The sequence below is a fragment of the Dasypus novemcinctus genome, chromosome 6 (genome assembly GCF_030445035.2).
Source record: "Dasypus novemcinctus isolate mDasNov1 chromosome 6, mDasNov1.1.hap2, whole genome shotgun sequence".
NCBI lineage: Eukaryota > Metazoa > Chordata > Mammalia > Cingulata > Dasypodidae > Dasypus > Dasypus novemcinctus.
Window position 1 is genome coordinate 106,967,835 of NC_080678.1, and position 26,462 is coordinate 106,994,296.

At 47.7% G+C, this 26,462-nt stretch overlaps 1 protein-coding gene across 1 annotated transcript in view; it reads right to left on the reverse strand.

Annotated features, from left to right (window-relative positions):
* LOC131278919 (anthrax toxin receptor-like) overlaps window positions 1-25,946 on the reverse strand; it is a 52,334-nt gene extending 26,388 nt beyond the window's left edge. The window contains exons 1-9 of the mRNA XM_071215568.1: window positions 25,756-25,946; window positions 7,466-7,537; window positions 6,716-6,787; window positions 4,749-4,833; window positions 4,611-4,644; window positions 3,518-3,597; window positions 3,372-3,440; window positions 2,953-3,030; window positions 2,774-2,834 (exon numbers count right to left, since the gene is read on the reverse strand). Coding sequence (XP_071071669.1) covers window positions 2,774-2,834; window positions 2,953-3,030; window positions 3,372-3,440; window positions 3,518-3,597; window positions 4,611-4,644; window positions 4,749-4,833; window positions 6,716-6,787; window positions 7,466-7,537; window positions 25,756-25,946 — 742 coding nt within the window. The remainder of the gene's footprint in view (window positions 1-2,773; window positions 2,835-2,952; window positions 3,031-3,371; window positions 3,441-3,517; window positions 3,598-4,610; window positions 4,645-4,748; window positions 4,834-6,715; window positions 6,788-7,465; window positions 7,538-25,755) is intronic.
* Window positions 25,947-26,462: the final 516 nt, after the last annotated feature.

A 26,462-nucleotide genomic window follows, 5' to 3' on the forward strand; every position in this document is an offset into this window, starting at 1 on the left:
CTGTTTATCAGTTTGAGTAGAATTGATATCTTTAATGATATTTAGTTTTCCAATCTGTGAGCATGGAATGTTCTTCCAATTATTTAGGTCTTTTTTTTTTTTTTCTTTTAACAATGAGTTGCAGGTTTCTGAATAAAAATGCTTTACATTGTTGGTTAAGTTTATTTCTAAATATTTGGGTTTTATCTTTTGTATTTTATTTTCACTATTCTTTTTACACTTTTACTTACTTTTACTGATATGTTCTTCATTTGTAGAATCTCTCTTAAGCCTCTCTCTCCTGTCTTTTCAGGCTCCTGCACTCCCTTTAGTATTTCCTGCAAAGCTGATTTCTTGGTTACAAACTCTCTCAGTCTCTGTTTATCTGTGAATGTTCTAAACTTTCCCTCATTTCTGAAAGACAATCTTGCTGGATATAAGATTCTTGGCTGGAAACTTTTCCTCTTGCAGTATCTTAAATATATCATACCACTGTCTTACAGCCTCTGTGGTTTCTAATACGAAATTGGCACTTAGTCTTATTGGGTGTCCTTTACATGTTATGCATTGCTTTTCTCTTGCTATTCTCAGAATTCTTCCTTCAACTTTGGCATTTGACATTCTGATTAGTATGTGCCTCACAGTTGGTCTATTTGGATTTATTCAGTTGGGAGTACATTGTGCTCCTTGGACATGGATATCTATATTCTTCAATAGGGTTGGGAAATTTCCTACCAGTATTTCTTCAAATATTCCTTATGCCCCCTTTCCTTCTCTTCTCCTTCTGGGACACCCATGACATGAATGTTTGCACTTCTCTTGCTGATATTTAGTTCCCCAAGACCATGTTCAATTTTTTCCATTCTTTTCTTCATCTGTTCTTTTGTGTATTTGCTTTCAGAGTTCATTTCTTCAAGCTCACCAATCCTTCCTTCTGCATCTTCAAATCTGCTATTATATAATTCCAGTGTATTTTTAATTTCATTTATTGCACCTTTCATTCCCATAAGATCTGCTATTGTTCTATGTATGCTTTCAAATTCTTCTTTGTGCTCATCCAATGTCTTTTTAATTTCCTTAATCCCCTTAGCCATCTCATTGAATTTATTGAGGTTTGTTTGAACATCTATGATTAGATGTCTTAACTCCTTTATGTAATGTGGAGGCTTGTCTTGTTCCTTTAACTGGGCCATATCTTCCTGTTTCTTGGTGTGGATTGTAATTTTTTGTTGCTGCTTGGCATGTGGCTACTAAATGTATTTATTCTGGGTGCAGTTTCTCTCTTTAGGGCTCTTGCCTTTTCTCCCTTGCTCGTTATTTAGTACAAGCCAAGGATGTCATTGGTGCTGTAAGCTGTGGAGGTTCAAGCTACCCTCATTGCCCCAGGGACTGATGATGCTTCTCCCAGTTTTCTCCTTTGCCAGGGGTAGGGACACAGCTGCAGCCTTGTATAATAATCCAAGTCATACAGGCCTAGACTGCAGTTGCCCAGAGAGACTAATGAAGCTCATGCCCCTTTCTTCCCTGCCTGGGGAGGAGAGGAAGCTGCAGGTGTGGGCAGCAATCTATGCCATGCAGGCCCAAAATGATGACAGATGACCTGGTAGACTTCTGACTATTTGGTCCGTGCCAAACAAATGAACCCATAGTTACCCGGAGAGGCTGGTGTAGGGCCTGCCAGCTTCCTCTCTGCTAGAGGTGGGGCTGAAGCATAGGCTAGGACTGCAGGATGATCTTGGTGAAAGAAGCTGGTCCCTACCTTCACTGTAATTTTCAGTCAACCTGGCTTACCGTCATCCAGGGGGATGGAGTCAAAATGGTGGCTATTGGCCTCTTTCAAACTTGGACTGGCTCAAACTTTAGCAGTTCTTAGGATTATATTTGAACCCACTGAATTTTCTAATTAGTAGTTGAATTTGGTGCCCAAACATGTCTTCCTGGTTTTTGGAAGTGGAACTTCCATTTCTAGACACAGAATAGCTCCTGACGTTGCAGGATATTTGTCTGGTCTCATGGAAGCCCCAAACAGGTGTTTTAGACAGCTCTGGGGGATTACTAACTGCCCTGTAGCACAAACTGACTCCAGGAGCTCCTTATTCTGTTGCCATTTTGCTGGTTGTCCCATCTAACAGCTTTTTAAACATTTTTGGTATTTGCAATAGCAGCTACCCACTTTCTTATTACCAAAATCTGTTCCAGTTTGCTAGGCTGCCAAAAGCAACATACCAGAAATGGGTTGGCTTTTAGAGTGGGGATTTATTTGCTTTCAGATTACAGTTCTGAGGTCTTCTTCCTGAAGACCACCTGCTGATGATCCTGGACTCCAATGTATGTTGCATGGCACATGGTGCATCTGCTGATTTCTCTCTTCTCTTCTGGGTGTCCTTATTTCCAGCATCTTGCTTCTGTTGCTGTCTCTCTCTTCTTCTGAATTTCATTCACTTTAAACAACTCCAGTAATAGGACAGAGAACAACCCTGGGCTATGCCTTAAATGAAGTAACCTTATCAAAAGGGAAAGACCCTACGTACATTAGGTTCACACCCACAAGAATGGAATAGCTTTAAGAACATGCTTTTCTGGGGTCTATACAGCCTCAACCACAACAACAACACATGTACATACACACACACACAAACACATGCCATCACCCACATGCACATATATACACTCATGAAAGGCACACACACACAATTCACACACATACACACATGCATATCCACATACACACATGGATGTACATACACATGCACACACATACCTCTGTCTACACCAGTGACACCTCAGCCCTTACCTCCCATGCAGACATTGGTAGGTTCCAGATATTTAATTTCGATGCAGCTCTTCTCAATTACCTAGAATCCACAGTGGGCAGAAGGGCAGGGTGTGAGTTGTGGGGAGATTCTCGACAAGCCCCTCCTCACTTTCAGCTTCTCACACCCATCGGGCTTCTCACGTCCAGTTTCCACTCACCTGGGAACTGATGCTTGACAGGGAGTTCAGATCAGGGACCCCAAACACATGGTCCTTGGAATGTGCAATTCCTTCCAGCTATGAGGGAGAGGAGGTGGTTGGGATGCACAGCCAGGGCATGGAAGGGGCAGCTGGTTCCACAAATGGGACAGTGCCTGGCCAACACGTCAGGGTCTGGGCAGTGTTTCCCTGGAACTAGATCCTTCATCTGCAGCAGAACTCATGGGGGACGGCCTCCACCCTCAGCTGGGGTGCAACTGAGCCTGCCAACTCCATCCTTTAAAGTGGATGGGGTAGACCCAAGTAATTGGGGGGGGAGGGTTAGGATGGCATCCCTGGGCTACCTGGGGAAACTAGCCTCTGACACCTGCCCCCAATCAGGCTCAAGGGTGGCCCCTGCATTACCTGTTCTCACTTACCTGTTTTTGCTCAAAGTCGTTCGCACCAATGGTGAAAACGATAGCTCCCATCTTCCGAGCCTTTCGAGCCTAAGAGAAAGAAGGTGTTGAGTAGAATTCCCCAGAATCAGTGCAGCATAATGGCTGTAATGATGGATTGGACTCACTTCCTCCGCAGCCAGCCAGTCTGCCCCTTGAGGTATGTTTGCAGCCGTCAGAGCATAGACCACTCTGGTGACCTTCCTACCTGGAGGACAAGCAAAGAGGGGCCAGGTAGGAATGGCACTTGGGGTGCACCAGGGAGCCATGGCAGCAGAACTGCAGGGCTGCCCATGCTGGGACACGGCCCAGTGCCCCACACCAAGTCCTCGCAGGCAAGGCGTGGGCAGCTCACCGGGACGCATGTGCCGGCCACCCTACTCTGCAGGCTTTCAGCAGAGAAGGGCCTGAGCCAGGACCCACCTGGCAGACAGGAGACTGAGCCCAACTCAGGGCCCCTTCTGCCAGGCTACCCCACCCTCCCCCACCAGATGGTATCACCTGTGCCAGGAAGGGAAACCCAGCTCGTGCACCTGACAGGTGCAAGACTCCAGAACAGCAGGGAGACCACAGGCTGACCTGCTGTAATGGGTGGGCTGCAGGTTTAGGGTAAGGGATCCCTGAGCCGGGCTGGCCTGGGGGTTCCTGCCAGTGTCCCGGGCCCCAGGGCCCCTGGCCAAGGCCCTTGAAGGGGGACCATGCGCCCAGCCAAGGGCTCTGCAAACCACAGTGCAGCCCCCTGAGAAGCCTGGAGGGACGTCACTCCTGGTCTGAGGACAGCACCCAATACCATCAGGGAGGGAGGCACAGGGTGGAAGGAAGAAGAGCCGAAAGCCACAGTGCAGCTCAGAGGGCTCAGCAGGCAACAAAGGGTGGCAGTCGATAAGATGTTCCATAAATCAAACCCTATGTCTGCGTGGGGCCCTCGTCTGCTTCCTTATCTTTTCCCAACTGCAGGTCAGAGAGGTAAGTGGCCTCACCTGGATGCACCTGCAGCCTCTCAAATCCAAAGGTGCAGGCAGATACCTTAGTTCTCGTAAAGGCGAGGTGGGTATTATCTTAGCCTCCTCGTACAGAGGAATCTGTAACTGGGAGACCGTAAGGAACTTCCTCCAGCTCAGAGCTAGAACATAGGGGAGGGATCGGGACCCGAACTCGCTGATGCCCAAACCCGGCTTTGCCCTGGGCCCCTGAGAAAACAGAGGGCAGGAGGGGGCTTACCTTGAGAGCTGGATTTTCTCATCATCATATTTGCCTGCAACAAAAGAAGGAAATGTTGGACAAGGGGGTTAAATGAGCAAGGAGCCCTCTAAGAACGTGATACAGAGGCATGAACTCCCCAGGCTCCAGCAGCTGTACCTTCTCTAGTCCTACATTCATGTAGGAAGATGACACCAGATTACGTTCACGCATGAGTCTCCGAAGACCTTGTTGAAGATATTCTCTGAAATGCAACATGGAGAAGGCAGTGGAGGTGGGCGTGGCCCTCCCACCGTCACTCTGCGTGGACGTGCAAGGACGCTGGTGCATCTCACATGCAGACAGGGCTCCGCTGTCCCCATGGGCTCGGCCTGGCTTGCTGGGTGCATCCCTGACCCACAGCACCCAGCACCCAGCCCCAGGGGCCCTGCCTCTGACCGTCCACTCCACAGCGGGGGCATCCCTGCACATGCAGCTGCGAGGCAGCACTCACGAGGGACCAGTGTTTCTGTGGAACTCCTGGGGGACCCCCCGCAGGTGGCCCATGGGAGGCTGAGTTTGGGAAAACTCGTCCTGCTTCTCCACTGCCCACCCCCTCCCCTGTTCAGCAGCCCCCTGGGGGGGAGCTCAGTGTCACTAGATGCTTGTGCCAGTGCTAGAGGAAGCAGCAAATAGGCCTAAGAGGGTTCCTGGGCTGCTGGGGGAGGAAGGCCAAAAGCTGGGAGGAGGGTGGGTTGTGGGCAGAGGGGGGGGCAGTGTGGGTGGCCTCACAGGCCCGCCCAGCTCAGGAGGTGGGGCTGGGACCCCTGGAGGCTGGTGTGCAGGCTCCCCCTCCCTGGGCAAGCCCCTCCTCCTGCAGGTGCCTCTTGCCCTAGGACCCCCCCTCCCTGGTCTCACTCTCCTGACAGCCCAGCTGGGGCCACCCAGTCCCTGTGCTCCGGCCTCTGCCCCCACAGCAGATCCACCAGGACCCTGCACCTGCCACCCACGGCCACACGCTCTCCACACCCCCCAGGGGGTCAGGCTCCCTCTGCTCCCAAGTCCAGGGACCCTTCAGGCCCTACCCCACCCCTCTGCCCACCCCTCCTCAGCTCCGGCAGGGAGCACATGTGGGAGCACCAGTCCCAGGCCGCCCCAGCTCTGCTGCAGGCCATGCGCCCCCAGGGCTGCTGCTTGAGGACTTCGGGCTCCCTGCACGTGTCCTTCCTGCACGGCTCCTGCAGCCTCCTGCCTGGGGGTCCTTCCTGCCCCAGGCCAGCTTCCCCTGGACACCACGGCCCCACCCAGGAGCTTTCCAAGACTTGCTTCCTCCCACCTCCAAACCCACATGACACCCACTCCCCCTCCATGCTCTCACCCCTGCCCAGAGCATCAGCCCTTGCAGCTCCTCCTGGAGTACCATGGGGAGGCCTGGCCCCCCCGGCACCCCCATCGGGTGCTGCCTCCTGCCTCCCCTGCTGCCCTGGCTTCCCTCCAAGGTGCGGGCAGCGTGCTCTGCTCCAACCCCAGGCACCACCCCCAGGCTGACATGTACCCAAGGCTCCTTTGGCTCCCCACTCAGGATGGGACCCCAGCACTGGCATCCCCAAGTGCCTGGACCCTGCGGCCACCAGGCACTTCACCAGCCCCACTTCCAGGCTTTGTGACCCCATTCAGGCCACCGCATGCCCCCACCTGTGCCTGTCCCACGCCTGCGGGACCCTGCCCTTGGGCTCCTCTTTTTGACCCACTCTGGCTTCCCCAGACCCTTTGCTCCAGCACCCTGACTGCCCCCATCGTCCCGCCTGGTTCGGACCCTGCCCCCCCAAATCTAGAGGGGGATGAGCAGGCACAGAGCTGGGCTCACAGCACAGGCAGGGCTGAGACAGGACATGCACGAGTCTCCACCAGCCCCCCTGGGTCCCTGGACTCTTCAGAGACTCTGATGAAGGGACGTGCTGCCAGGGGGTGCTCGGGACAAGGGAGACAGGGGAAGGGGTGAGGAGAGAACACTGGGGGAGACAGTGCCAGGTGCCAGGCGTCCCCGAGGAATCCAGGTCCTGGGTGAGGGCCAGCCTGACACTGGGGCTTGCTCCTCACTGCCCTGTGGGGCCTCTGGGTCCACTGAGGACATCCGGGGGTCTTACTCGTCTGACGTGAGGTCCATGGACACGTAGGCCTGAGAGTCGAACGTGATGAAGGCGATCCGCATTTTCGGGCTGCGAGGAAGCACCCACTCGTGAGAGGCCGCTCACAGCTGGAAGCCGCACGCCCAGGCAGCCAGGCCGGGTCCCCGCCCAGCCGTCCCCTTCCCACCGCGTCTCACGTCTGGGCCCACTCCCCACCAGGCAGTGCCGACAACTTGAGTGAAGGACTTGGAGGCTTCACGCAAGAGCGGGTGCCAGGATGGCATTCTGCCCACCCCTAGAGCCCAACACCCCAGAAGACGCATGTGCACACCTGCGCACAACTGTGCACACCTGCGCACACCTGCACACACCTGCAGTGACATCAAGACCTGCACTCGCATCTCTGAGGCGTCTCCCTTCTACTGTGATATTCTTGCAGCTCTGTCCCTCCTTCCCCTCCCCCATCTCCCCTCCCCCATCGCCCCTCCTCCAACAATTAGCCCTCTCTGGGGAGCTGGTCCCCACCTCCCTGTCCTGGCCATGGATGGATTTTACTGAGCTCCCTCCCCTTGGCACCACCCCTCGGCCACCATAGGGGGCGTCCACTGGCATCTCTCCATCTGTCCTCTGCTCTTGTTCAGAGCCCTGGGCTCGGGGCTCCCACCCAAGGGACGTGCAGGCCCCTGGAGGCTCCAAGGGATGTGTGCTCTGCCTGGCCGGGGCCGAGCTCCCACAGCCCAAGGGGCCCACAGCTCGGAGAAGCCATACTTCTTTAATTCATTCGTGATGTCACCAACAAATTTGTATATGCTCCTCCAGCTTTTCCCCACAAACGTCGACCTGAGGACAAGAGGGCATGGGTCAGGGGGACGAGGTGCCCTGTTGGGCAAGCAGAGTTTCTACCTGTCCCCCAATTCCAGCAGCCTCTCTAACAGGCGCCTCCCTCCCGGACACAGCCTTGGAGAGCAGCAGCCCTCAGGCACCATGGCACATCTGGTGAGCAGGGCAGGGGCGCCCCCAGCCCATTTGCCCAGGTCAGAGGAGCTTCCTGGACCAGGACCTTCCAGTGCTGAAGCTGAGTCAGCCCCAGGCAGATGGAGGTGTGGACACTGGAGGAGCCGGGAGGGCCAGGATGGGGGCGATGGATTGGCTGGCTGAGCCCATCAGGTGCTGACCAGCAGGGAAAGCCCCAGGCCCTCCCACCCACACTTTCAGGTACTTTCTCCCTCTGAGAAAATGGAGAAGCTTCTCCAGGTTGTGTTCAGTGCCTGGAAGAAGAGAGGTGGTTGGAGGAGGCTGAGGCTCAGAGCCCCTTTTGGCCAGGTGAGAAGCTGCTCATATCTATGTATCTCCCCTGGGTTCAAGGTCATTGCACATCCACAGATCTGTTGTGTACAGCTTTGTGGAGCTGGGAATGACTCAGGTTATGGAAGGAAGTGGTAGGTGCCTGGGTTCCTTGCAGCCCTGCAGTCTGAGGGCCTGCAGAGGTAAGTCATGGGGGCAAGGCTGGCCCCAGGCCTCCTTATTCCCTGCTGGCTCTCTCCCTGGATCTGTGACCACTCAAGTCCCCCCTATTGCATGCATCAGAGGGACCAACCCACAGGGAGGCCCTTCCTTTCCCTTCCAGCAATTAATGTAACTTTGGGCAGTTTGGAGCTCTGTATCCCATAAAAAAACATGTTCTGAAACTAAATCCATTACTCTGGGTATGAACCCTTGAGGATAAGGACTTTGATGAGGTTGCCTCAGTAGTATGTGGTCCAGAATGGGTCCTAATCCTGTTACTGAAGACCTTATAGGTAAGGTCACAGAGAAAAAGCCAGAAAGGGAGCAGCTGGAAGGTAAAAGTCAACAGAGCCTAGAAGAGAAGGGGGAGACCAGGAGAGGCTGCCATGTGCATTGCATCATGACATAGGGGCTCAGGACCAAAGACCTAAACAGCCTGCCCTGGGAGACCAGTCTTTGGGAAGAAAGCATCATCTTGGCTTGGACCTCTCTAGCATCAAAACCATGAGCCAATAAATTTTTGTCCTTATTTTTCAATGTTACATTAAAAAATATGAGGTCCCCATTTACCCCCCACCCCCTTACCCCACTCCTCCTACAACAACAACCTCCTCCAACATCATGGGACACTCACTGCACTCGTTGAACACATCTCTGAGCACTGCTGCACCACATGGTCAATGGTCCACATTTAAGTTCATACTCACACCCAGTCCACCCAGTGGGCCATGGGAGGACACACAATGTCCAGTAACTGTCCCTACAGTATCACCCAGGACAGTTCCAAGTCCTGAAAATGCCCCCACATCACATCTCTTCTTCCCACTCCCTACCCCCAGCAGCCACCATGACCACTTTCTCCACCTCAATGCCACATTTACTTCCATCACTAATCACAATTCCAGAATCGAGCATCGGCAAGTCTGCTCTAATCCATACTCCACTCCTCCATCCTGTGGACCCTGGGATGGTTATGTCCACTCCACCTCTGTATCAAGAGGGGGCTTAGCTTCCACTTGGATGATGGATACAGTTCTCCTGTTTGCAGTTGTAGGCACTCTTGGCTCCCTGGTGTGGTGGTTGACCTTCTTCACCTCCCTGTTAGCTGGCTTTGTGTTTAATCCAACCCACTGTATGGTATTTGCTTTAGCAATGAGGAAACTAAAACAATTCTCAATGTCCTGTTTACAGACATTGATATACACGCAAGAGCAACTTTCTCCTGCCCTCCTTCTTTACTGCCTCCTCTAGGCTGTGTCTAAAACGGTCAGCAGGGCAGTGCTCCAGGGTGTATTCACCAAATGCAATGAATGTGCCTTACTGATAAAAGAGGATGTTGATGTGGGAGGAGCGGGGGTGGGGGGTGGGGAGTGGGGAGTGGGGTATATGGGAACTTGCATTTTTTAACGTAAGAGTTGTGTGATCTATTTATCTTTTTTTAAAAAAATTTTAAATAAGTAAAACTGCCAGCAGACAATGAGGAAACTAAGGACAGATGGTTCTAAAGATATCAGGACTATCATTTATGGGGTATTTATATCCCAGGCACTTTTTATGCATGACTTCCAATTCCAGGACAACCTGATGACCGGTGTTACTATCATTTCACAGATGGGATAACTGAGGGTCAGGCAGGTCAAGTCGTTGGCCACACTTTCTGGGGCTAGCATGGATAAGAACCCATCTCCAATCACAAAGCACCTGCTCTGCCCTTTGCAGGAGGTGCAGGCACTCTGGGTCTTCTCTAGCATTGGACAACTTCTGGACTGCAAAGCTCTAGCTTCTGAAAAGGCACCGACAGTACAGACTTTACCCTTCGCAGCCCACAGGAAAAAGTACAAGGCCCCTCCTTTTCCTAGCTAATGCTAACACTTCTCTCTACTCTTCTCTTCTTGCCCTGGCTGAAAAGGGCCTTCCAAAGAATTACAATTACAAGAATATTTATAGGAAGCAAGAGTCATCAACTCACACACACCATCTAGGAAAGTTCCCAGTTTGAGATGATTTTGAAGGAGGGTCTAGACTACAGAAAGAAAGCAAGGGCTTATGGCCAGTAGAATAAGTCACAGGATACCCAAAGACTGGAGAAGGACACAGTGTGGAATAACAAAAAATTCTGGCACAATAAGCCATGATAGTGTTTTTGTGCCCCCCTTTTAGATGAGAACGGACAAAGATGGTCAGACACTCGAGGAACACCTCAGCTCTTAAAATTTGTGACCAAAATATCAGTACCTACAGCAACAACCAGAAAAATTCAGAAGAACCAGTGAGCGGGATAAAATGTAAAAATTCTGCAATTCATAGTCTCAGAGAATTAAGAGAATATCTATGAAAAATTCGGGAAGCTAGTTATATAAGAGGGAAGCTTCTACATAATCAGAAAGCATGGGAAACTAAAAGATCCCTGAAGTAACAAGATAAAAAATAAACATAACAAATCATTAAAAACTAAACACCATAATAAATAGCTCAGCTACAAACAATATATTGTAATGGCAAAGTAAGCAATAAATATTTAGTCTGAAATTATTTAACTCTGTTAGGAAAATGGAAGAGTTCAAGAGATAATATGTAAACTTTAATAAGAAACTGTACTCAGTACAACCATGTTATCAGAATAATGTGCAACATGCTCACAAAAGAAGAGGTTTTGCAAGTGGCTGCTTCTGGAAGGTAGGACTGGAGGTCAGGAGATGGGAGGTTAATTTTCAGTTTTGATGGGGCCATTCCTGCAGGGTATGAAAATGTTGGTCCATGCAAGGAAACCTGACCTAAAATTCAGAGTTATCTTCACAGTGTCTCCGTAAAGAATGTGTCCCTGGGCACTGGACATGTGTGAGTGGAGGTAGATTAGCAGTGCAGTTCTATCCCCAGGTGGAGATTGAGCCTGATGACCTGTGAGGTCACTAACCACTCTCTGAGCTGTGAATCCTGAAACCAGCAGCAAACAAGACAGGGTGGAAAAAATATGTTTCAGCATCAAGCCTGTACCTTCCTCCTGATCTTCCCACTGCCTGAATATACTGAGGTCAGACCAAAAAAGCCACATGGGGCCATTGGCCTGCAAGGGCATCCAGTGAGCCACTAGGTCTCAAGCATCTTGGGGAGAGGCCCCAACATTTGGCTACTAGGACTGTCCGGAGCGGGCTGATGCTTCTTGGGCAGTGAGATGACAACTCCCAGCAGGAAGTGGTGGATGGCAGGAGTGTCAGAGGAAAGGACAGGAGGCTGCAGGTGGGACCAGGCATCCCATCCAGCCTTTACCCTGGAATGCCCTTTATTCCACACCTGCACATCAGCCACAGGTGCCTCCTTGTGGCCTTGTGAGGGGTCCTGAGAAGGTGAAAACAAGAGAACCTGGATGGCCCTCTGAAAGGGAGAGCACAGATTAACTGCTGCCTTGTCTGTCTCTGTTCATCCTTGTGCATCTGCTGCCTTCCTAAGGTCAGTTCCTGGAAACTGACTTAATCCAGCAGTACACCAGGATCTCAAGGATGCTGAGGAAGGGGGTACAAGTCACAGCCAAGGCTGTAGGGAAGCTGTGTGGCAGCCTATTTCATGGGTTGAAAGAATTTTTTGGAAGACTCCAGGCTCACTGCCTCGGGCCGTTGGCTAGATCTCTGCTTTGACACTGGCTCAGGCCTGGTGTGAACTGGGGGATCCAGGCTGCAGCCCCCTGAGGCAAGCTGTGTGAAGCCTCAAAGAAAAGATGGACCAACTGCATGTCACAGGCCAAAGGGAGATGAAGGGACACTCGGAGATGCCCAGGAGAGGAGCAGGACAGGCAGGACCTCTCCCCTTTGGAAGAGAATTTAGGACAGGTTCTAGATCTGTCATCAGCCTATCAGAAGCCACTCCTCAACCATCTACTCCAGGTTGCGGTCACCCCTCAGGCTGAAGTGTGGCCTGGCGGGGGAGCGGCCACGGCAGGCCAAGCCGCTGCCCCCATAATAGGGTGGCTGGTCGGACTCACCGCCACCCCTGAAGGGAGCTCGGCATGGGCGCAGAGTGCCCTCGGGTCTCCCCTTCTCGGCAGCCATGCTTCCACGGCCACCCCTCCTCCCGGATGGCGCCACACGATGCTTGTGGGGCGGCACCCTTCTTCTTCTTTCTCCCTGCACAGGCACAGGGCGGAAAATTCCAGTCTGCCCTTTTCCCCTCCCCCGACAGCAGCAACAGCCAGGCGTGGGTGGAAAAATCCAGTCTGCCCTTTTCCCTTCCCCCGACAGCAGCAACAGCCAGGCGTGGGCGGGAAACTCCAGTCTGCCCTCCACCCCAGCAACAGCAGCCACCAATCCCTAAACCCTGCCCCTTCCCCCAGCAACAGCGACAGCCAATCCCTAACCACCACCCCTCCCCCGTCCAGTACCACCCACTGACCTTTCGCCGGCAACCAATCAGAACAGGGCGTGGCTTCGACCAATCAGCCTTCCCCAGCCCCTATAAAACTGTTGCCTCTCCCTCAATAAAGTGGACTTTCGTGTTTACCTTGTCTCCGCGGTAGTTCTTCTGCCGTGCGCCCTCCAGTCCTGGGAGCCCCCGACAAGGGCCTGGCCTCCCTTGTCCCCAGTTCGTCGCCTGCTTCTCCTGGCGACCCCTTCATCACCGGCTTCGCCGGGCGACCCCGTCAGCCGAACCGTGCAACCCCTTGTGAGACCGATCTCTCGTCTGCTGCCGGACCGACCCCTCGTCCCAAGCGGGACCAACCCCTCCTCCAGAGCTGGATCGACCCCTCGTCCAGAGCTGGACCGACCCCTCGTCCGCAGCCAGACCCCACCTCTACCGACCGAGCAAGCCGCCGCACCAGGTCCAAGAAAGAATTAACCAGCTGAAATCCTTTGGCCTTCCTTCAGTTAAATCCCCCCCCAAATTTGGCTGCAAACCCCAGAGATGAAGAAGCGACAGGACAGTCCAAATCCAAAGCACTCATGGGGAGGCTGCACAGAGAGCTGGTTAAGAAAGAACCAAGGGATTTTACATCCTGACCTTGAGATCCCCAAGCATGGAGAGGGGCAGGCCTGGCTCACATCCCACAGAGCCTGGCCTGGAACCCAGGTCGGGACACCTGGCATGTGCTCTGAGGCTTGTGTGCTGCCAGAAAAGAGCCACGTCATGGGCAGACAAAGGGTGTGGGTGGGTACTGTGGTGCTACAGAGAGCGGAGGGGGGTGGGGGCAGCCCTGGACGTCCCTTCCCACCTCCCTTGCCTGTGGGGCTATCCCCCCACCAGGGGGCTTCGGCGTGGGCCCTGGAATGGCAGAGGCTATCCCAGCTGCAGGGATCTTGGCCAACAGCTGAGGACAGGCACAGCCAACCCAGCAGAGACCCAGGCGAGGCTTTCCTCACTCAACCTGAGCCTTTCCTTTTCTGCGAAAAGAATCAAGAGTGGGCCTGCCTCGTTCTGGTCGAAACCTGGAAGGATAAAGCTGCAACTGAGAAGGAACATTCCTTCCTTCTTCACAGGGTCGAGGCACTGGGCTCGTTCCTCCAGGTGTTGCCATCCAGCCTGATGGAGGCAGGGCTGGAGACTGAGGAGGAATGGCAGTGTGGGGCCCTGGCTCACAGCCCCCAGAGCAGAAAGTCAGGCAGGGACCCTCAGGAACTGCAGCATGCCATCAGCAAATACTGGAGACTGTGGGAAGAGCATGTCCTTGATTGGGCCTTAGTGTGGGACTTTGAAACCTGTGAGCCAATAAAAGGCTGTTCTAAGCTAACTCATTGTGTGCCTCAACAGTGTCGGCAAACCAAGACAGATTTTGGTACTGGGAGTGGGGTGCTGCTTTTAAAATTATCTAAACATATGGAAGTGGCTTTAGAATTGGATAATGGGTGAGGGTTGGAAGAATGTGAAGCACTTGATTAAAAAAAAAAAAAGCCTAGATTACTTTGAAGAGACGAGTGGTAGAAATGTGTATATTAAAAGTAAATTGTATACAATTTCTATTTGGTTTGATCCTAAAGTTTTGGTAAGGAATGGTGGCGATGGTTGCACTGCATTGTGAATGTAATTAGCAACACTGATTCATAGCCCTGAATTACATTATGAATGTGGGTAAAGGGGAAATGTCAGGTTGTAAATATGTTACTAGATTAAATTTTTTAAAGAAAACTTAGGACTGTACAACTCAGGCAGAGAACCAAATTGTAAACTATGGACTACAGTTAATAATACAATTATAAAATGTCCTTTCATGAATTGTAACCAATGTAAAACACTAATGTAAGGTATTAATAATAGGGTGGTATACTTGAATTCTTTTTCTTGCATGATTTTTCTGTAAGCCTACAACTGTTCTAATAAAAAAAGAGAAATTGGCAAACAAATGTTTCTGGTGAGGGTTCAGAAATAACTGAAAGGTGTAGAGAAAGCTTCTTATCAACTTAGAGAATACTTGTATTGCAATGAACATAATGTTTATAGAAATATGGACATCAAAAGTGCTTCTGGTGAGGCCTTAGGAGGAAATGATGAATGTGTTCTTGGAAACTGGAAGAAAAGCAAATCCTTATTATGTAGCAATGAACTTGGTGAAATTGTGTAGCTAAGCTGGATGGAAGACAAAACTTGTAAGTGAGCTCTTGGATGTTTAGCTAGGAAATTTCCAAGGTAAGTGTGGAAAATGCTGCCTGGTATCTCCTTGCTATTTTTAGCAAATTGAGGGAGGGAAAACAAGTCTAAAAGGAACCAGCTATTGATGCTTTGGAAAGTTCTCAGCCAATCAAGACAACATATTCTGATTAGGCACGGAAACAGCTCTATTAGGGCCCTCCCCAAGATTGGAGGAAGGCAGCTCCCAAGAACACGGTCCCTCAGGAGGCTTTGGTTGAACTGAAATTTGCAAAGATGAGGTGTATGACTCATGGATCCAACCAGCCACTTCAGAGGAAGTCAGGCTTGGAAATACATTTATCCAGGAAGGATCTGTGGGAAATCCTTTTGTCTGGTAGCATGGGCACTCTTGAACTGCATGCAAAACTGACAAGAATTTTGAGAATTTTCTGAGTACAGGCACTGCCAGCCTTGGCACAAAGGGTCAGAGATGGGACAAAATCAAGAAAAAATGACTGCAGGGGCAGAGCCATGGGAGCAGAAGTCTGGGCTAACTTCTCGTTTGCACTTCAGTCCTTGCTTCCATCCTTCCTCCTTCATATCCATTCTCTCCACAGATGCCAAAGGCTCTTTTGAAAACACAAGTCTGACCCACCACACTTCTGATGAAGGCCTCCTTTCAGTGACCCCCAAATGCCCTTGAGATGAAGAGCAAACCTTATTCATGGCCCCAGGTCCCTGCCATCTGGCCTGTCCTCTCCTCTTCCTCTTCCTTTCTCCCCTTCCTTCTTTAAGCTCCTAGACCACCTGACATCTGCTTTCTCTGGATCTCTGCACAGGCTTTGCCCTCAGCATGGAGTTCCTTCCCTAGGACTCAGAGGTGCCCCAGTCAAGGAAGTGGGCACACAGTAGGGGCTCACCCACATTTTCCAAGTCCATCCACTGTAAACACCTGGTCCCCAAATCCTGGGTGTCCCTGAATGGGAGTGATAACCAGAGACCCTCCACACAGCTAACAGATTTTTTAAAAAAATTCCCCCCACCCCTTGCAGCTTGTTTGTTGTCTGCTTTCTGTGTCCATTCACTGTGCTTTCTTCTGTGTGTCTGTACATTTATTTATATTTATTGCCCCCCCTTTGTGGCTTGCTTTTTGTCTGCACTCTGTGTCCATTTGCTGCACACTCCTCTATGATTTTACTTGTCTCCCTTTTAGTTGCGTCACCTTGCTGGGTTGGCTCTCCACGGTGTGCAGGCGAGCCTGCCTTCACAAGCCTACCACCATATGGTAGACGGGAGCCCAACTGATTGAGCCACAGCCGTTTCCCTAACAGATTATTTTTGCCTCCAAGACCACATCAGCAGCTCCCAGGGACCCCAGCCATTGGTTTAGGACTGGGTCCTGGAGTTGCACACTCCAGAGTTTCTATTCTGTCTCCAGGTCTTCCTTCTAGAAGTGTCAACAGATCACTTTCAGTCCATGAGTCTCCTCCTCTCATTCTCTACAAAGTAAGGGTAATGCCATTTACCCACAGTGTTGTCAGACACTCAGTCAGGGGCGTTCACTTCCTCCTTACACTTACCCCAGTCCAGGCCACAACTCACCTTCCCCACTCAAACTGTCAAAAATTTCATGGCCTCTGCTTTCAATATGGGTTTGGAATGTGGCCAATTACCGTATTCTCCACCAACCTATATCCTCCCCATCATCTTCTCCAACCCCCACGTGAATGTGCGCCGAGCTCAGAAAAGAGGGCACATTAGTTCCCTGGGGTTAAGAAGTCCACTGTGGTCCTGATAAGACTTCTGCACCCACCTCTGGCCACATGCCACCTTGAGGATATGCAATGTGTATACAAGGGCGATTTCTTTGGCAAGCTCAGCATATACTCCATTTTCATAATCCAGTAGCATCATGGACTGGCAATTGTATAGACTGAGTTTGAGAAAGGGACCGTGTAGAGCATCATCAATCCTAGGGTCTGATCTGGGCCATAGGCAACTTGAGTTGCTCACCCTGTCCCCTGCCCTCCAAGGATACCTAGAGGTACCTGTGCTTCTTCCCCTCTTTTAAGAAGCCAAATGAGAGCTATTAGGAGCAAAATAGTAAAATAGGAAGTATTAAAGAATCTTCCCTACACCTCAAAAAAAATGAGCTAGAAAAAGAGAGTGTAATTAACTAGGGGGTAATCCCAAAACCAGATCAGACATTCAGAACAATGATGGGAGTTCAGGATGTAAGGAAAGACTGCCAAGAATTCAGTTTTTGTAATGAAGACTAGAAACCATGAGACCTGCAGTGCTGGCAGTGGAGGTGGCACAGCTATGGCAACATGTCATAGATTCTAGGAGTAGCTGGCTGTAGTCACTGTGGGCAGAGGAAACATCAGTTTCTAAAAGTCTGGCTGGAGGTCAAGGTCAGTTTGGGAAATCCTGAGACACCAGCACACATGCTAAGTTCAGTCTGGGCCCACTCAGCAGAAGGGGGTTCTGGTAAAGATCCAAGCATCTTTATATTTGGTCGGTATCTGTGATGGTTAGACTAATGTGTCAACTCAGCCAGGTAATCGTACCCAGTTGTTTGGTCAACCAAGCACTGGGCTAACTGTAGTAAAAGGGCATTTATAGGCTTTAGTCACCACTGATTTTACTGCATAGATAGCTGATTACATCTACATCAGTCAGGGAGATTTCTGTCAGCAAGGAGTGACACTTTATCCAATCAGTTGAATTCCTTAAAAGGGGAAGTGATTCAGCACTCAGAGAGAATTTCCCATCTCGTCTTTGGACAGCCAACATCTCCCAGAAACTCATCAAGGACCTTCATTGGATGTTCATCAGAGCCATGCTTTGCAGCCTGCCTGTGGAACCTGGACGTGTGCAACCCCACGGTGACATAAGAGACTCTTATAAAATCGCATACTATTGACAGATATCTATATTGATTTTGTTTCTCTAGAGAACCCTGACTAACACAGTTTCATTTCTCTTTTTGTGTGTATTTTCTGGTGGATGGGTCATGAAGGACCTGCAGAGACACAAGCCTTGATTTTGGCTTTCCTGGCAACAATAGCTTCCAGCTTTCCACTGGCATCTACTTAGAGAATTAAGGGGTGGCAGACATTTTTGGAAGGGGTGAGGGTATGTTTTTTTTCCTTATTATTCTACCCCCTCACTTTTTTGTCTTTTATTTGATCTGGAAGACTGAGGAAGGCAATAGCTAGCCTGCAGAGTGACCACAATACTCGAAACTCAAAATGTCCAATTCTCAACCAAAAATTACAAAAATGCAAGGAGAGAGGAAAGTATGACTCATTTGCAGGAAAAATGAATTCAAAAGAATCTTTTAACAGAGGAATCCCAGTCACTTGGATTACTAATCAAAGATCATAGATCAATTCTCTTAACAGGACAAATGAACTAAAGGAAACCAGGAAAACAATATATTAACAAAATTATTATTTCAATCATGAGACAGGAATTATAAAGAGGAATCAAATAGAAATTCTGGAACTAAAATTATTCTAACATGAGGAAAATTCAATAGCATGGACAGACTGAAACAAGAAGAAAGGATCAGCAAACCAGAAGATAAGACCATTGAAATTATGCAAGTTGAGAAGCAGAAAGAAAAAAGAATGAAAAAGTGAAGAGAGTATAAGGAAATGGTAGGACAATATCAAGTGTACCAATTCATATGTCATAGGAATCCCAGAGGTAGAAGAGAAAAAGTGGAAGAAAGAATTCTAAAAGAGATAATTGCCAAAAATGTCACAAATATGATGAAAGATAGAAATAAACTAATCCAATAAGCTCAATCAACTTCATGATAGATAAATTCAAAGAGATCTACATTAAGACACATTTTAGTGGAAATGGCAAAGCCCAGAGATAAAAAGAGAATCTTGAAAACAGCAGGAACGAAGTGATACATCTTGTAAAAGGGATGCTTAGGAAGATTAACATTTGGTTGTTAATTCAAATATATGGAAGACAGAAGGCAATGGCGTGAAAGATTTGAAGAGTTGAAAGAAAAAAATGATTGTCAAAGGAAAATAATATATCTACAAAAGTTCTCCTCAAATATGAGGGAGAAACTGTGATATTTCCAAATAAACACAAACTGAGGAAGTTCATTACAAATAGACATGCCTTATAAAAATGTTAAAGGAACTCCTTCATATTGAAAGGAAAGAACACTAGACATCAACTCCAAGCTGTTTGAAAAATAAACACCTGTGGTTTAGGTACATATATGGCTAAATGTAAATGTCAATATTACTGCATGTGTCATTTGTAAAACCATCTTTTATTTATTATATGGCTTAAAGTTCAAATGCATAAAGTCAACCATAATGATACATTATAGAGCACACATGTAAGAAGAACCTTTCAATAAATGTAACATAGGGAAGGAGAGAAATAGGAAAAGGTTATGTGTAAACTATTGAAAATAAACTATAATAGATCTATTATGTCAAATGTGATCCATATGTTAATCACAAAAATGTCCAAATTAGCTACACAAATGGAAATGAGAAGTGATTCAAAATGGGTCATGATAAAGGATCACCTTAGCAAAAAATGGTAGATAATAATGGAGCAAAAGAGGGGTAAAAATGGATGAGACATACAAAAAGCAAGTAGCAAAATGCTAGAAGTCTTGCCTTTTAAATAAATACCTTAGTGTAAATGAATTAAACACTCAAATATAAAGGTAGAGATTGGCAGAAAGAATAAAGAAGCATGATCCAACTATATGCACTTACAAGAGACTCATTTTTATTCCAAAGACACAAATAGGTTGAAAGTGAAAAAATGAAAAAGAATGCCCCAAGCAAATTATAACCAAAAGAGAGCTAAGATGGATATCTGATATCTTTCATATCTGAAAAAATATATGGTAAGCAAACACTCTTACAAGAAACAAAGATGGTTATTATATATTGCTAAAAGAGTCAACTAAAATAGAAGATATAACAATTATAAAACATATATGCATGTAACAACAGGGCCCCAAATACATGAAGAAAAAGTAGAAAAAGCTGAAAGGAGAAATAGACAGTTCTATAATAATAGTTTCAACACACCATTTACCATAGTAGATAAAACATTGAGACAGAAAATCAGCATAGAAATAGAAAATTGAAATAGCACCATAAACCACCTAGAACTAAGAGACATATATAGGGCAATTTACCCAACGACACAGAACACATACATCCTTCAAGTGCACATGGATCATTCCATAGGAAGACCATTTGTTAGGGCATAATACTTGTAAATTTTAAAAAATGAAAATCATACAAAGTAACTTCTTGGAGCACAATGGAAGGAAGCTAGAAATCAATAACAGAAGGATCACTGGAAAAATTATAAATATGTGGAAATTAAAGTACAAACTCTTCAAAACCAGTGGGTTGAAGAAGAAATCACAGAGGAAATTAAGAAGAGATCTGATGTGGGGGCATTTTCAGGACTTGGAGTTGTCCTGGGTGGAACTGCAGGGACAGATGCTGGACATTGCATGTCCTGCCATGGCCCACGGGGTGGAGTGGGGGAGAGTGTAAACTACAGTGTAAACCATTATCCATGTGGTGCAGCAGTGCTGCAAAATGTATTCACCAAATGCAATGAATGTGCCACGATGATGAAAGAAGTTGTTGATGTGGGAGGAGTGGGGTGAGGGGAGTAGGGGATATATGGAGACCTCATATTCCTTTAATGTAACATTTTTTTTAATTAAAAAGGAAGAAAAAAAGAGAAAATACTTAGAAAGATTTTTTTAAAGCCAACATACCAAAATTCATGGGATAGAATGAATGCAGTGCTGAAAAGGAAATTTATAGCAATGAATTCCTATATGAAAAAGAAGAGAAAAATCTCAAATCAATAACTTGACTTCACATCCTGATGAACCAGTGAGAGCAAAATAAATTCAGTGTTACCAGAAGGAAGGAAATAATTTCTATATTAGACCACAGATTAATGAAATGGAGAATGGAAAACCATTTGAGACAATCAATGGAAATAAACTTGGGTTTATGATAATTGGACAAAAAGGAATGTATTTTACCTACAGTGTCAAAGAAAAAATATACAAATAACTAAAATCAAAATAAAATAGTGATGTCATTACCGACTTTATAGAAATAAAAAGAATTATAAAAGAGTACTCTAAACAATTTTATACCAACAAATTAGAGGGCCAAGGTCAATTAGAAAAAGTCTTAAAAATACATCAACTACCTAAACTGACTCAAGAAGAAAGAGAAAATCTGTACAAATCTATAACAAATAAAGACACTGAATAAACAGAACCATTCACCAAAGGTCCAGGAATAGATGGTTTCAATAGTTAATTCTACCAATACTTCAAGTACAAAATAACACCAATCCTTCTCTGATCCTTCCAAAGCATTCAAAAAGAAGGAACACTTTATAATTCATTCTATAAGGCCAGCATTACCTGGATACCAAAGGCTAATAAGGAAAGAAAATTACAGAGCAAGTTCCCTTGTGAATACTGATGCCAAAAACTTGAACAAAATGCTAGCAAACTGAATCCAACAGCATGTGACAAAAGATTGTACCCATGACCAAGTGGTATATATCCCAAAATTCAAGACTGGTTCAATATATGAAAATCAATCCATGAATAGAATGAAGGAAACAAAAACACATGATCATCTAAATGGATGCAGAAAACACACTTGGAAAAAAACCAGCACCCTTTCTTGATAAAAACACTTAGAATTCTAGGATTAGAAGGGAACTTTTTCTTTATGATAAAGGTCAATTACTAGAAAATGACCTTAAATAAAAGGGTCAACTCGGACCAGCAGAATATCTCAGTCTACATATAATACCAGGAGTTAAAAATGCTTTTTGACCTGAATAAAAGGGAGAAATGGAAAGGACAAATGAGTTCATATGGCTATGAGTCTCCAAAAAGAGCCAGGAGGTTATCAGAGGGGTTGCCCTTATGCACACCTCAGCAGAGCCCCAGAGACAGATAAAGTAGATACAATCCCAGGTACTGGTTCTTCTGAGGGCTACAGACACCCACAGGTTCTATGGTCATGGCAGATGGAGTTCAGTGCCATGTCAGTTGGCCCTACTTTGGAGTTTGTGTTTCCGTGTGATGGAGCTGGACTCAGATGTGATCTTTGTCCACAAGTCTCTCCTGTTACTTTTACCAGAACTGTAGTTGGTGCTGGGGTTTAATGTATACCCAGGGGAATTGAATCTCTGGACTGACCATGTGATAGCCAGGCCGTGAGCCTCAACAGACTTGCAAATCCTACACTCTGGTTTATTGGACTTACCCCACTCAGCCAACAAGGTGAAGAAGGTCAACCACCACACCAGGGAGCCAAGAGTGCCTACAACTGAAAGCAGGAGAATTGCATCCAGCATGCCTGTGGAATCTAAGCCCCCTCTTGATATAGATGTGGAGTGGAAACAACCATTCTAAGGTCCACAGGATGGAGGGATAGAGTATGGATTAGAGTGGAATTACTGATATTCTATTCATGAACTATTGTGATGAGTAATAGAAGAAAATGTGGCATTGGTGTGGAGAAAGTGGCCATGGTGGCTGCTGGGGGTAGGGAGGGGGAGGAAGAGATGTGATGTAGGGTGTTTTCGGTACTTGGAGTTGTCCTGGGTGGTGCTGCAAGGACAGTTACCGGACATTGTTTGTCCTCCCATGGCCCACTGGGTGGACTGTGGTAGAGTGTGGGCTATGGTGTGGATCATTGACCATGAGGTGCAGTGGTGTTCAGAGATGTATTCACCAAGTGCAATGAATGTCTCATGATGATGGAGGAGGTTGTTGTTATGGGGGAGGAGTGGGGTGAGGGGGTGGGAGTTATATGGGGCCTCATATTTTTTGAATGTAACAAAAAAAATAAAGACAAAAAAGAAAAAAGAAAAACTCGCATCTAACATCTTGCTCAATGATGAAAACTGAAATCTTTCCCCTTAAAATCAGAAACAAGATAAGGATGCCCATTTTAATCATGCTATTCAATATTCAATATTGTACTAGAAGTCCTAGCCAGAACAATTAAGAAGGAAGAAGAAATAAACTGTATCCAAATTGGAATCAAGAAATTGAACTATCTATTTTGCAAATGATGTTGTCTTTTAAATAGAAAAGCCAAGGGAATCCATAAGAAAACTACTAGAATTAACAAATTCAGCAAAGCAACTGGGTACAAGTTTAACACATTAAAGATCAATTATGTTTCTATATACTAACAATGCACAATCTAAACACAAAAATAGGAAAACAATTCCAGTTATGACAGCATATAAATGAATAATATATCTAGGAATAAATTTAAGCAAGGATGTAAAATCTTTTATAGTGAAAATTTCAAAAGAGAATTGAAAGATATTAAAGAAGGCATAAATGTGTGGCATGACAAATCCCATATCCATGGATTGAAAGAGTTAATATTGCCAAAATGTCAATTCTGCCCAATAGAATCTGTAGATCCAACACAATCACTGTCAAATTACAGCAGCCATTTTTGCAGAAATGGAAAAGCTGATCCTCAAATTCACATAGAACTGCAAGGAACCTCAGATAACAAAACAATTTTGAAAGAGAAGAATTAGGTTGAAAGCATACCGTTTTCCAATTTCAAAATACACTACAAAGTTACAGTAATCAAAACAGTGTGGAACTGGCCTAAAGATAATGCATCGTTGGACCATTGGAATAGAATTGAAAGTACAGAAATAAGCCCAAACATATATGGACAATTGATTTTGTACAAAATTGTCAGTAACACACATATGTGAAAGATTAGATTCTAACAAATGACATCATTAAAACCTGGATATCCCCTTGCAAAGGAATGAGGCTCGACTCCTACCTCATATCATATACAAAAATTGACTCAAATTGGATGAAGGTCCTAATTATAATGGCTAAAAATGCAAAGCTCTTTGAAGAAAACAATCTTTATGATATACTATTTGGCTATGGAGTCATAGATATGATGCCAAAGTATGAACAACAAAAGAAACAATATGTAAGTTCCATTTCATAACAATTAAAACTAATTCATTAAGGCAGTATTAAGAAAACTGAAAATATTTTATAAAATGGGAGAATAGTGGCAGATCATAGACTAATAAGGGTTTAATGTCTAAAATATACAGAAATTTTTGCAATGCAACAACAGAAGCATAAAAAACTCAGTCAAACAAAAGGCAAAAGCTTGAACATACCAAAGAAGATGCACAAATGAAAAATAAGCATATGAAAAGAGCCCCTACATCATTAGCCAGTAAGGAAATATAAATGCAAACTAGGTTTATGTGGCCTTGACCAACCCACTTAGCCCCTCCAAGCCTTAGTCGCCTCATCCTAAAAGAGGGGAATCGAACACACTCCCTCAGTTGTCAGGGACTAAAGTGTCTAGTTCGTTGCTTATCATGTAGTAAGTGCTCAGTTAATGTGATTTCACACACCCCTGGTGCCAGAGCTCCTCCTCCAACCCTGGCTGGGCTGTGCCCCCACTGGGCCAAACAGCAGAGCCTGGGAGAGCAGTAGGATGGCTGCCCAGCAGCGGGGGGCCCTCTGGCCTCACTGCCCTTTCCAAAAAGACTAAACTAGAGAGGCTGTCATCCCCTCCAGATCCAGCCGTCCTCCAACCCTGATCCACTCTCCAAGGGGATGTCAACCAGGCGAGACTGTCCAGGGTGTGTCAGAAGTCCCCCCACTGGGCAGAGGAAAGGATTCTCTTCCAAGATCTGCTGCCATCACTTGACCCTGGGTCCCTCACTCACCCCTAGGGCCTCACCCCTCCCACCCAGACTTGGATGGACACCCCCCTTTGCTCCTGTCCATTCCAGGGCTGTTTGGAGGATGAAAGAAGACAACCACGGTGAAACCATAAAGTGCTCCAGCAGAATTACCATTGGCTGCACTTCCATTACTCTTCAATGAATGCAAAGTTCACTGCCAACCCAACAGGAGGAGCTGAAGGTAGAAGCAAGACAATCTCTCCAAGGCTGACCCTGCACCTCCCTTTCCTTCTTTGGAAGGACAACCTCACAGGGGCCAGGAGGCACCTGAGCCACTGCCCAGGGGCCAAGGCCACAAGCAGACCCGCCAGCTGCTCCTGAAAGTGACTGTGAAGAAGGAAGCAAAGCCACCAGAAGAAGCAAAGCAAAGGATTTTCCAAGCACCAGCGACACTTAAAATACCCAAAGAAAGCCACGAACCTGCTTCTTTGGGACCCTGTAGAGCCAGAAGTCTTATAGACTAAAGATCAGCCCACTTGGAGGCCACTTAAAAGAAGGGACAGAAGCTTCAGAAACATTGTGGTGGCTTATGTTCCCTTCCTTATAAAGAACTAAAAGAAAACAGAGTTAGACAGCCAAGAGATTTCAAATGGAGTCAGGAGGCCACGCGGGAGGTGACTCTTAGGCAGGTCTCAGGTGTCACAAACCACTCGAGTCTGCAAAGCCTCAGGCACAGGCTCCTCAAAACCTCAGGGGCATCCCCACACCAAAAAGCAAAGCGCAATGAAAGGACTCAGCTAACTCCTAACATAACCCCAACCATCCTCCAACCACAGTCAACTTTTGTGCTCGTCTTTTTCTTTGAAATCTCTTGCTTGGAAATGCCACAACACAACACTACTTGGGGTGCTCCCTGAATCTCTGCTCCCCGAATTGCCATTGAGGCCAAATGAACGTCTTGGTTGCCTTGCATCTTAGTCTATTTCTCAGTAGAAACCTCCAACGGAAAAGTATCTGGACACAAAAGCCTGGAGCATCCTTCTGCCTCGGGAAACGAGGCATTCCCAGTGCCACCTCTCTTGCGACTGACCCCTGGGCCTCCCGCAGCGCCCACAAAACAGGGGCTCCCCAGGCCCTGGACCCAGGCAGAACCTCCCTGTGGAGCCTGGACCTGCTCCAACAACCCTCCCCGCCCCCCACCCCCACCCCCAGTGCACCAGGCGCCCCCAGCAACTTACTTGTCCAGGACGAAATAGAGATCCAAGGAGGGCTGGCAGGTTCCCAAATCCCCTGAATTCTGGAGCCACGCGCCCCTCCCGCTCCGAACGTGATGGGGTCTGCCCCCCACGCTCAACACCTGCAGCTGCAGGAGCAGCAGCAGCAGCCATAAGGGCGCTGGCCCGGGCGCCCAGGGAGCGCGGCTCCCCATCTTTCTGGTCTCTCTGGAAGCCTGGAGTCAGGCCCAGCAAGTCCACCAAAGTCTCTTCCAAGCGCTACCTCCGCCTCTGCGCGTGCTCAGCGGCCGCCGGCCCGAGGCTCTAGCCTAGACACGCACGACCTCGCCACGCACCCACGGAGCGCGCCAAGCAAGACAGCGACTGGCTCTGGGCACCAGCCGCAACTGCCTGCTCGCCCCCTTCCGCCGCCCCGGGGCCAGGTTATTATGACGGCCATGAGGCTGACGTGGCCACTTTGTGACCTGCAGCACTGCGGGGCTGCTCACAACAGCAAGGGGGAGTCACAGGATCTGTGCGGGGTGGGAAGGGCTAAACGAGGCGCCCCTTTCCCCCAGACCCTCACAGGGGGCCTCTAGGACCCTCAAAATCGCTGCGTTTTTCCTTAATAGCATGTTACCAGAAGGGTCTGGGTGCTGGCGGATGAGGACCCGGCACTCCCTCGCCCCCCACCTGCTCTCCCCACCCCGGTCTGGGAGCAGAGCCTGGAG